Below are 13046 nucleotides of genomic sequence, written 5' to 3' on the forward strand. Positions count from 1 at the left end.
TGCTCTGAGAAGGGTCCAGGGTTGGTAGGGTGGGGGTATAGGGTATATACAGCTGATATATTAACACTCCGTACGTACAATCACCTAATGTTGCTCTGAGAAGGAGACCGGGTAGGTAGGGTGGGGGTATAGGGTATATACAGCTGATATATTAACACTCCGTACGTACAATCACCTAATGTTGCTCTGAGAAGGAGACCCGGTTGGTAGGGTCAGGGGTATAGGGTATATACAGCTGATATATTAACACTCCGTACGTACAATCACCTAATGTTGCTCTGAGAAGGAGACCCGGTGGTAGGGTGGGGGTATAGGGTATATACAGCTGATATATTAACACTCCGTACGTACAGTCACCTAATGTTGCTCTGAAAGGAGACCGGGTAGGTAGGGTGGGGGTATAGGGTATATACAGCTGATATATTAACACTCCGTACGTACAGTCACCTAATGTTGCTCTGAGAAGGCGACCCGGTGGGTAGGGTCGGGGTATAGGGTATATACAGCTGATATATTAACACTCCGTATGTACAATCACCTAATGTTGCTCTGAGAAGGCGACCAGGTTGGTAGGGTGGGGGTATAGGGTATATACAGCTGATATATTAACACTCCGTACGTACAGTCACCTAATGTTGCTCTGAGAAGGAGTCTGGGTTGGTAGGGTGAGGGTATAGGGTATATACAGCTGATATATTAACACTCCGTACGTACAATCACCTAATGTTGCTCTGAGGAGGAGACCGGTTGGTAGGGTGGGGGTATAGGGTATATACAGCTGATATATTAACACTCCGTACGTACAGTCACCTAATGTTGCTCTGAGAAGGAGACCGGGTTGGTAGGGTGGGGGTATAGGGTATATACAGCTGATATATTAACACTCCGTATGTACAATCACCTAATGTTGCTCTGAGAAGGAGACCGGGTTGGTAGGGTGGGGGTATAGGGTATATACAGCTGATATATTAACACTCCGTACGTACAATCACCTAATGTTGCTCTGAGAAGGAGACTGGGTTGGTAGGGTGGGGGTATAGGGTATATACAGCTGATATATTAACACTCCGTACGTACAATCACCTAATGTTGCTCTGAGGGTGGGGTATGGGGATATACAGCTGATATATTAACACTCCGGTTCACGAGGGTGGGGGTATAGGGTTATATATATACAGCTGATATATTAACTCCTGTACGTACACACAATGTTGCTCTTTATCTGAGTCTGGGGGAGTATATACAGGTGTATTGGACAACTCGTATTCTCACCTAATGACGCTCAGGTAACGGTCGGTCTGCAACGGAGGGCAATAAAAGTGAAGTGTTGTTTCTGTCCAGAACACCTTTCATACACGACATAATCAGACATTTGTTTAACTTATGTAACATACAATGACAGAGAGCGAATCGACAGTGAAATCTAACAAATGTCACAAGACTGTTTGCCGACGACACTTCAGTTCGTGTTGCAGAACAAGATGTAAAAACAACAAAATGTACAAATATATTATCATCGTTTAAATCAAAGTTATCTGAAAAATATTTTCTATTTGGTGAAAGAAAGATAAATATATTACACACGAAGTTAAGACATTCGTGTAGTTCATTACATGCAGATCTTTTTCGTGTTAATTTATTAGAGAGTAAAGCTTGCAATTCAGGTGCTCCGGTGGAAGATGCTAACCATTTCTTTTTAAAATGTCCAAAATTTCTATTGCCGTTTTGATCTGAAGCAAGACTTTTAACTATCAAAAGTTCACTTAGACATTGATACCATTCTTTACGGCAACCCTGCTCTGCCAAATACTATTAATGAAAATATCTTAAGACATGTGCATAAATACATTGTACGAAGTAAGCGCTTCGGTTAATGAATGATATGTCTTAAAATTATTATGTCCATTCATTACGTCCATTCATTATTGTCCATGTTTCTGATGGGAGCGGACGGTAATAAGTTACATAACTTGTGTCCAATCCATTTCAACATTGAATACAATATGTTCAAACAAACTAACGCGTTTAATATATAAAGACAGGGTGATACAACACATCTGGGTTTGATTTTTGAGATTACATTAACAACTTTTTTAACATGAACATAAAGTGTTTAAAAAAGAACAACAATTTAGTTCGTCCCGAAAGAAAATACCATTTAAAAGGTGTACACTTCCATTTGGGACTCCAGGCATTGTAATAAAGGCCGTTAGAGCATGACGTCAATTGGCGGAGTGAAACGACGTTATGGGAAGGGGTTTCTTTTGTATCTCGTCTCCATCATTACAGGAGCTGTTTGTCAGCACTGAACCGTAAGCGGGTCTTGAAGGAAACTCACACCGAGATTACCTTAAACTCTTCCTCTAGCCTCTCCAGTTGTTTTGTTGAATACGCCTGTCGCGGCTTCCGGTCGATGTTCACCCTTCGCTGACGCCGAGAGCTTCTCTGGGCTGAGAAGAAAAGGTAAGAGCTTCATGAGTCAAACTCAAACACAGTTGAGTTCATTCTCTTCATGTTTAGAAAAACACCATTGTCACATACAGAACTTGTCATCTCAAACCAGAAACGCGGCTATTTGTAGGTCTTTAAATATAGTCGGATTAGCATACCTTACATGCACCCCGTTTGTGTAATCTGTATGTATTGTACATTAAACTGGATGCATATTCTTAGTCTGTATGTCAATTCAGGTTTACCTTCTATGTATGCCTGCCTCTGATACAGCGACTGACACAGCCAAGATGTGGACTGGAAGACCCCAAAGGGCCTGGCTAGCGTGTAGGGGTAGGGCAGGACCTGTGGGGGACGGGCGTATGCCATGTAGTCCAGCGAGGGAAGACTGGAACCAAACACATCCGGCCTTGGACTGTCCACACATGAACCGGTCACACATGTATCCGTCACTTCCGGTACTCGCAGCGACGGCATTGCAACGTCATACTTTTTTAAGTCGTTTCGAGAGTTGTCGCTGTTACCCGTGTCTGTGTGCTTATCTTTCAGAATGTCATCAATAGATAAGAAGTGAGATTTTGTGGTTTCTTCTCCTCCCAAATTATCTTCCCTCTCGTCCACAGAGTTGCGGCCGGACGTTCGAGAGCTCGGTTCCTCCTTTTCCTGCATCATCAACATATATAACAATTGCCCCTGTGACTTTAAACGTTTCAAACTCGCCAGGCTGAAACTCTGTCTGAGATTTATGACATTGCTGAGATTTTTATATGAGTATTTCCTACAAGTAGACATTATCAATTAATATACCGCCATCGATCTCTATTGTTACAGATTGCGCGTGCAATAATTGGCCCTCTAACACGCACAAGTAGCCGGATAAAAGGTACCATACGAAGAACTTCCCACTGTTATAACTTTGTTAACCATTCCCGTAATCAATGTTAATTACGGTGAGGACTCTCGCATCATCCACAACACTCTAGCAATCCATAAATGCCATTAAAGTCCTTTTAGCTAAACTTTGGTGAGTATTTTCGTTGAAGGCGTGATAGTGAATCTGTGTATGCGTGGACTGGGTGTGAGCCGACCAGACTGGTTTCACCTGTGTTGAGCGTTCCGAGGGCTCCTATTGTCTCATAAGAGTCTAATACATCACTACTCTCTAATGTGATATAGCGATCCTGTAACTGCCACAGGGCTTGTGGATAGTTGACATAAGTAGCTCGTTCCAAACATGATGAATTTATTAGAAGATGTCTGTCTTTTTAAGGTGGCATGCATCTCATTCACATGTTTGTTTAACGTATAATACCGTGGCTTAAATCACTTCATCTCCCGCTCCAGACTTGATGCAGATTGATAATGGACTGTTTCAGTATTGCCGTCACGAGGTACGGTATATTGTTCTTGATGAATCAATTTTCAATTAGACCACAAGAAAAAAAACAATATCCATTTTCTTACACATCGAATTTTAATTTACTTGAAACTACTTCGACCATTATACGGGAGGAAAAACCAGTTGTTTCATCAGGAACTACTTGAGATTGAGACAGTTTACCGGCCTTTTTGTTTGAAATCGTTTTGTAATAATGATTTAGTAAACACAAGTACGGTGAAGATTAATTTTGGTATCCCCTGTAGAGATAATTACTACTTTATTGTTAAATTCCATATAAATCCCATTTCCTTGCATCACGCCACGTTGTTACAGTACTGGCCGTCCCATCTCCAGTTTTACCGGAATGGGTGTGTGAATGTTCTTTGATGCCGCACATAGATGCATGCGAATAATAAATACAGGTACAGCGAAATTACACGTTAAGGTACGAAGACATAAGTTATGGCTTTGGGTGGAGGGTTGGGGGTGATTTTTTGTCATGTACAAAATCAATGACACAAACAATCAACAGGAAATACATGTAAAGAACATTTGTCCAAAACAATGACGAATTGGCTTTTGAAATGTGACAAGCAAATCCAGCTCATGCCAGTAGTACGTCGGACACTGTTTCGGGCAAGTTCGGTAAATTACACAAACAAAATCACACAATGAATGAATGAATGAATGGTGGATGGGTGGATGAATGAATGAATGAATGAATGAATGAATGAATGAATAACATGGTAATGAAGTTCATCTGTGGCTTGAACTTCCTGACAACATCACAAACATTTGTATATATGGAGAAGCTGCTTTTCAGTTCGTTAGCTGTACAACTGGAATGTTGTTGAACGCCGAACTCAGCAGGTGACTTAAACAATCAGAGTGGACCTGGCAAGCCTGTGATTGACGCCATGAACAACGCTGGAGTACGATGTAACGCAATCAGCCACGCCGTTGAGTCTGACCTTGCAGCTGAGTATCCTCGTAGCATCGGCTACTGGAGACCAATTTTAACCCAGGAGTCCATCTATTCGCTTTACAGATACCTGCAATGCCCGTGATTTGTCCTCGGTGCGGGCGCCTCCCGTGTGTGGGAACAGCAACAGTAGTGTTAGCGTCAATGTTGCATCAGTCAGCCATCTAGAACGAAGAGCCAATTACACAATCCATTACGCTCCTCTCCATTGATCTGCATATTCCCCATCTAACATCAAATAGCGATGTCGTGATCAAAGCGCACCTGGACGTTGATATCTGGCGAGATGAGAGTGCCACAGTTGTTCACATTGTGTTAAGCACACTTTATTCGTTGAAGTCATCAAGTATATTTGATTTTTTCTTGCAGATAAGAGTTGGTGGGTGGGTCTGGGGTGGACGAGTGAGTATGGTTTTTGTGATGCTTTTAGAAATAATCCGTCAATACCCAATTATGGGCATCACTCATGGTGCCCATATGGAGAATTGAACTATGGCCTTCGGGCATGTATGAATGAATGGTTAGTTTGTTTTGTTTGTTTTGCTTTAAACATATTTTATTCATGAGAAAAGGATTGGGTACACCCTCTCCGTAATATCTACATAATATTATTTACAAATGGTGAGTTTAACGTAGATTTGACTTACATGGAGGCGAGTCAGTGTGAGGAAGGCCTAAAGAGACATGTCATGGAGGTGTACAGGACAGGTGTAACCCACTTCTATGGATGTCAAGATTCACATTCTTGGTGAATCTGTTATTCGAACTCATATGAGAATTTCGATACATTTCTGCACAATGCATTCTAGCATCCAGTACTTCTGTGCAACCTGTTCCCACGTAGTCCAGTTTTGTACGTTCAGTTCCAATGTAGTCTTACGGGATATCGTTTGATCCGATTTTGCCAGCAACAGTTATCTGTGTAGACGAGCCGCAGTTCATACGCCCCCCAGTCACTAGGACTTCTGTTGTGCTCCCCAACCAACAGTTAACACACCTTGTAGACAATGTGACCGTCTGTTGTGAACACCAACAGATCACACACCTTGCTGTCACTGTGACCGTCTGTTGTGAACACCAACAGTTCATACACCTTGCTGTGACCTTCTGTTGTGAACACCAACAGATCATACACCTTGCTGTCACTGTGACCGTCTGTTGTGAACACCAACAGTTGATACACCTTGCTGTCACTGTGACCGTCTGTTGAGAACACCAACAGATCATACACCTTGCTGTCACTGTGACCGTCTGTTGGGAACACCAACAGTTCATACACCTTGCTGTGACCTTCTGTTGTGAACACCAACAGATCATACACCTTGCTGTCACTGTGACCATCTGTTGTGAACACCAACAGTTCATACACCTTGCTGTCACTGTGACCGTCTGTTGTGAACACCAACAGATCATACACCTTGCTGTCACTGTGACCATCTGTTGTGAACACCAACAGATCATACACCTTGCTGTCACTGTGACCGTCTGTTGTGAACACCAACAATACAGTTGTGACATCATACACCTTGCTGTCACTGTGACTGTGACCATCTGTTGTGAACACCAACAGTTCATACACCTTGCTGTCACTGTGACCGTCTGTTGTGAACACCAACAGTTCATACATCTTCTGCTGTCACTGTGACTGTCTGTTGTGAACACCAACAGTTCATACACCTTGCTGTCACTGTGACCGTCTGTTGTGAACACCAACAGATCATACACCTTGCTGTCACTGTGACCGTCTGTTGTGAACACCAACAGATCATACACCTTGCTGCTGTCACTGTGACCGTCTGTTGTGAACACCAACAGATACACCTTGCTGTCATCTGTGACAGATCATACACCTTGCTGTCACTGTGACCGTCTGTTGTGAACACCAACAGATCATACACCTTGCTGTCACTGTGACCGTCTGTTGTGAACACCAACAGTTCATACACCTTTGCTGTCACTGTGACCGTCTGTTGTGAACACCAACAGATCATACACCTTGCTGTCACTGTGACCGTGTGACCGTCTGTTGTGAACACCAACAGTTCATACACCTTGCTGTCACTGTGACCGTTCACCAACAGTTCATGAACCTGTACCGTGACTGTTGTGAACACCAACAGATCATACACCTTGCTGTCACTGTGACCGTCTGTTGTGAACACCAACAGTTCATACACCTTTGCTGTCACTGTGACCGTCTGTTGTGAACACCAACAGTTCATACACCTTGCTGTCACTGTGACCGTCTGTTGTGAACACCAACAGTTCATACACCTTGCTGTCACTGTGACCGTCGGTTGTGAACACCAACAGTTCATACACCTTGCTGTCACTGTGACCGTCGGTTGTGAACACCAACAGTTCATACACCTTGCTGTCACTGTGACCGTCTGTTGTGAACACCAACAGATCATACACCTTGCTGTCACTGTGACCGTCGGTTGTGAACACCAACAGTTCACACCGTCTGTTGTGAACACCAACACCCTCACCTTGCTGTCACTGTGACCGTCTGTTGTGAACACCAACAGATCATACACCTTGCTGTCACTGTGACCGTCTGTTGTGAACACCAACAGTTCATACACCTTGCTGTCACTGTGACCGTCTGTTGTGAACACCAACAGATCATACACCTTGCTGTCACTGTGACCGTTTGTTGTGAACACCAACAGATCATACACCTTGCTGTCACTGTGACCGTCTGTTGTGAACACCAACAGTTCATACACCTTGCTGTCACTGTGACCGTCGTTGTGAACACCAACAGATCATACACCTTGCTGCTGTCCGTCTGTGACACCAACACCAACATCATACACCTTGCTGTCACTGTGACCGTCTGTTGTGAACACCAACAGATCATACACCTTGCTGTCACTGTGACCGTCTGTTGTGAACACCAACAGATCATACACCTTGCTGTCACTGTGACCGTCTGTTGTGAACACCAACAGATCATACACCTTGCTGTCACCGTCACTGTGACATTCATACACCTTGCTGTCACTGTGACCGTCTGTTGTGAACACCAACAGATCATACACCTTGCTGTCACTGTGACCGTCTGTTGTGAACACCAACAGTTCATACACCTTGCTGTCACTGTGACCGTCTGTTGTGAACACCAACAGTTCATACACCTTGCTGTCACTGTGACCGTCTGTTGTGAACACCAACAGATCATACACCTTGCTGTCACTGTGACCGTCTGTTGTGAACACCAACAGTTCATACACCTTGCTGTCACTGTGACCGTCTGTTGTGAACACCAACAGTTCACCTACTGTCCTTGCTGACCGTCTGTTGTGAACACCAACAGATGCTGTCACCGTCTGTTGTGAACACCAACAGTTCATACACCTTGCTGTCACTGTGACCTGTTGTGAACTGTTGTGAACACCAACAGATCATACACCTTGCTGTCACTGTGACCGTCTGTTGTGAACACCAACAGTTCATACACCTTGTGAACTGTCACTGTGACCGTCTGTTGTGAACACCAACAGATCATACACCTTGCTGTCACTGTGACCGTCTGTTGTGAACACCAACAGATCATACACCTTGCTGTCACTGTGACCGTCTGTTGTGAACACCAACAGTTCATACACCTTGCTGTCACTGTGAACACCAACAGTTCATACACCTTGTTGTGAACACCAACAGATCATACACCTTGCTGTCACTGTGACCGTCTGTTGTGAACACCAACAGATCATACACCTTTGCTGTCACTGTGACCGTCTGTTGTGAACACCAACAGTTCATACACCTTGCTGTCACTGTGACCGTCTGTTGTGAACACCAACAGTTCATACACCTTGCTGTCACTGCTGACCCGTCTGTTGTGAACACCAACAGATCATACACCTTGCTGTCACTGTGACCGTCTGTTGTGAACACCAACAGTTCATACACCTTGCTGTCACTGTGACACGTCGTGTTGTGAACACCAACAGTTCATACACCTTGCTGTCACTGTGACCGTCTGTTGTGAACACCAACAGTTCATACACCTTGCTGTCACTGTGACCGTCTGTTGTGAACACCAACAGTTCATACACCTTGCTGTTGTGACCGTCTGTTGTGACACCAACAGTTCATACACCTTGCTGTCACTGTGACCGTCTGGGTTGTGAACACCAACAGTTCATACACCTTGCTGTCACTGTGACCGTCTGTTGTGAACACCAACAGTTCATACACCTTGCTGTCACTGTGACCGTCTGTTGTGAACACCAACAGATCATACACCTTGCTGTCACTGTGACCGTCTGTTGTGAACACCAACAGTTCATACACCTTGCTGTCACTGTGACCGTCTGTTGTGAACACCAACAGTTCATACACCTTGCTGTCACTGTGACCGTCTGTTGTGAACACCAACAGTTCATACACCTTGCTGTCACTGTGACCGTCTGTTGTGAACACACATACACCTAGCAGTCTTTGTTACTGACTGAGTGTGTGTGGTTGTTGCTAAACACCAAACTCAGCAATAGTCCGGGGCCTCCTTTCACAAAGCACTAAGGTGATTGTAAGTCTCTATGGTAACCTCAGTGCAATGTTAAAGAATGGGAGTTAGGTTAACCTTAGTAAAGGTTGCTTCAGGAATGGAACCCCAGGAATCTAAAAATATTCAACTGTGGATGCGTCAATTCATTGACTGATTCTATGGGCAACTTATCCATGCTATCTGATGAAAAGACACGTAATCAACCATGTCACGGAGTCAATCACTCTTATAACCAAATTGGTTCTGGGGCCCACTTTAAACCCTGAATCTCCAGGGGCAACCACATCATGCCCTGGCATCTGTTTGTGGGCCATCTACAGATCTTTACACACAGCACAACACACTCTAGTGATTAGTCATTTATTGTTTCAGTATAAGTATAAATGATGATACAAGGATCACTAAATGCAATCTACCAGATATGTACAATCACCATTCACTACTGACACTCTGTACCTCTGTAAAACTGTTGCTGTCACGTTTGAAATACCAACAGAATGACTAACACATTGGGACAAAGGAAACGATCAAAAGACTTATTAATGGTAATGTTGCCATGGTTACAGCAATTTGGTTCATATTGATGTCCATTTCAAGGTACATAATATAAATGGAAGTTTTCACTGGTAAATGTCTAATTAGAAATTGTCACTTGGCACTGGCTGTTTTGACTGGTTGCTATGGTAAAAGGTAGAAGCAACTGGCATGTCAAGCATGATGTGAAATCAAGTTGAGAAAATACTGTGTATGTATTAACTGAACCAATGATTAGAAGATCCTGGCAGCAAAGGAGGACAACTCTGAACAGACATGCCACCAGCCACTAAAAGTTGGCATCTTTGATCCACATTGTTGGTGTATGCTGACAATCACTGGTCGATAACAATATCCCACATATTGCACAGCAGTGACACACAATAAGGTTAACAGGATGTACGTAACAGTGAATATTCCGTGCATTTTGGACCCCATGCCAGATGTACTAGCAGACTGAGGTCGAGGATGAAGTGCACATTCTTTGGCTACACAAAGTCTGGTTCATCATGGTCATTTATAAGTCAACAGTGAAGTGTCACAAACCAACCTGGGCATGGCTGCCTGACGAGTGACACAATAATGATTCTGGGATTTGAAACAATACTAGCAGATCCTGCCAGCTCTAGGGGAGGTAAAACTGGAAACTGAACCATCATATGAAGCTTTCATGAAGGAGTGTCATCACAAAAAAATGTCAATCATCAACCTTGCAATCAACAAATACATAAAAACATTCTGTAGCTCACCTGACTTAAAAAACACAATTTATGACCTTCAGCCTTATTTTTGTACAAACACGAATAAGAAATTATATCTGCAACATTGTTAATGACATCAATATTTAAGCTTCTTGATGCATTTTTTTTAATTGAACTCTGTGATCTTTTTATAGTTGTTACAGTCATACAAAATTTAAGCCTGTAGGTTTAAAGGAATATAATTACAAGAAGAAACTTAGATTTCTTCATAGAAAAATTGCATGCCCAACTTCAGGTTCATCAGTCAGGCAGCATCAAAGCATCAGGTATTCAATGGCCAAAGTGCAACAGCTAGTGTCATGGGGTCAGTAGACTGGACTTGTTTGAACTTATTTCACTATCTTCTTCTATATGATAAGGTGTAGGAGAGAGAACAGATGAATAATAGTCATACTTATGGATCATTATGTTGGAAAACAATACCATCTGAACATAAGACAGTCATAAACAAGTGTCAACAGATGCTTAACTTGGACAGGGTTTCTGTGAGCATGTTTCTGAGACTATAGTTGAATTCAATGAAACAAAGTGGCAGCTCTATCGGCCTGGTAGTTTCAGAGATGTCGAAAATGCGAAAAGTGATGATGGACAGACATTTGTAAACAAGACAGACAATGCATCACAATGAAAGCTGAAATGATTTTCAGTCAGGTGAGCTAGTACATATTCATGAAATATCAGATGAGAAAATCCATTTTGGTGTTCAGCTTTCCTTTTTTCCAAATGTAGCAAATGAAAACGAATGTGATCAGTAATGGCTTAGGTTATCTCATTGTAAAATTGACAATATAAAAACACAATACACCAACAGTATGTACATACTCTATAGTAACAGCTTAGCTGTCAAACACTTGAGCTAAAAATAAATTATGCTAGGCTGAAATACAACACTACATAATGCAATACACGTGGTCTATATGATTATATGTCTAAACAGCATTTTAACATAACAAATAAATACAGCATTCTTCCATTGGGAAGGAGTGCCCTCTATACATATATGGTTGTATGGCAACAATACACTGTTTTAATACCATCCTCATAACCGTGTGGTACAGAGAACCAGTTGTTGATATTATGAGCAGGAATCCACACAGCCAGGGCATGAACATAGCGATCCATCATGTCACTGCGTCTGACCAGCCAATCAAACAAGGGCTGCTGGGGACCAAGTCTTCCCAGAATCCCCAACTGCAGACTTGACAACGGCAGCAGCATCCATCAATCCATCATGTCACTGCATCTGACCAGCCAATCAAACAAGGGCTGCTGGGGACCAAGTCTTCCCAGAATCCCCAACTGCAGACTTGACAACAGCAGCAGCATCCATCATGTCACTGCGTCTGACCAGCCAATCAAACAAGGGCTGCTGGGGACCAAGTCTTCCCAGAATCCCCAACTGCAGACTTGACAACGGCAGCAGCATCCATCAATCCATCATGTCGTCTGACCAGACCAATCAAACAAGGGCTGCTGGGGACCAAGTCTTCCCAGAATCCCCAACTGCAGACTTGACAACAGCAGCAGCATCCATCATGTCACTGCGTCTGACCAGCCAATCAAACAAGGGCTGCTGGGGACCAAGTCTTCCCAGAATCCCCAACTGCAGACTTGACAACGGCAGCAGCATCCATCAATCCATCATGTCACTGCATCTGACCAGCCAATCAAACAAGGGCTGCTGGGGACCAAGTCTTCCCAGAATCCCCAACTGCAGACTTGACAACAGCAGCAGCATCCATCATGTCACTGCGTCTGACCAGCCAATCAAACAAGGGCTGCTGGGGACCAAGTCTTCCCAGAATCCCCAACTGCAGACTTGACAACGGCAGCAGCATCCATCAATCCATCATGTCACTGCATCTGACCAGCCAATCAAACAAGGGCTGCTGGGGACCAAAGTCTTCCCAGAATCCCCAACTGCAGACTTGACAACAGCAGCAGCATCCATCATGTCACTCGCGTCTGACCAGCCAATCAAACAAGGGCTGCTGGGGACCAAGTCTTCCCAGAATCCCCAACTGCAGACTTGACAACGGCAGCAGCATCCATCAATCCATCATGTCACTGTGTCTGACCAGCCAATCAAACAAGGGCTGCTGGGGACCAAGTCTTCCCAGAATCCCCAACTGCAGACTTGACAACGGCAGCAGCATCCATCAATCCATCATGTCACTGTGTCTGACCAGCCAATCAAACAAGGGCTGCTGGGGACCAAGTCTTCCCAGAATCCCCAACTGCAGACTTGACAACGGCAGCAGCATCCATCAATCCATCAATCACTGTGTGACCAGCCAATCAAACAAGGGCTGCTGGGGACCAAGTCTTCCCAGAATCCCCAACTGCAGACTTGACAACGGCAGCAGCATCCATCATGTCACTGCGTCTGACCAGCCAATCAAACAAGGGCTGCTGGGG

General features: G+C 43.9%; 1 protein-coding gene across 1 annotated transcript; it reads right to left on the minus strand.

Annotated features, from left to right (window-relative positions):
• Positions 1–1211: 1211 nt before the first annotated feature.
• LOC124278560 lies at positions 1212–3134 on the minus strand. The gene is made up of 3 exons (XM_046714288.1): positions 2697–3134; positions 2350–2450; positions 1212–1298 (listed from the first exon to the last, which is right to left on the minus strand). Exons 1-3 carry the CDS (start codon positions 3127–3129, stop codon positions 1269–1271), a joined length of 564 nt encoding a protein of 187 aa, XP_046570244.1. The 5' UTR covers positions 3130–3134; the 3' UTR covers positions 1212–1268.
• Positions 3135–13046: the final 9912 nt, after the last annotated feature.

Source organism: Haliotis rubra, unplaced genomic scaffold (assembly GCF_003918875.1).
Source record: "Haliotis rubra isolate DU_JTF1 unplaced genomic scaffold, ASM391887v1 Scf24, whole genome shotgun sequence".
NCBI classification, from domain to species: domain Eukaryota; kingdom Metazoa; phylum Mollusca; class Gastropoda; order Lepetellida; family Haliotidae; genus Haliotis; species Haliotis rubra.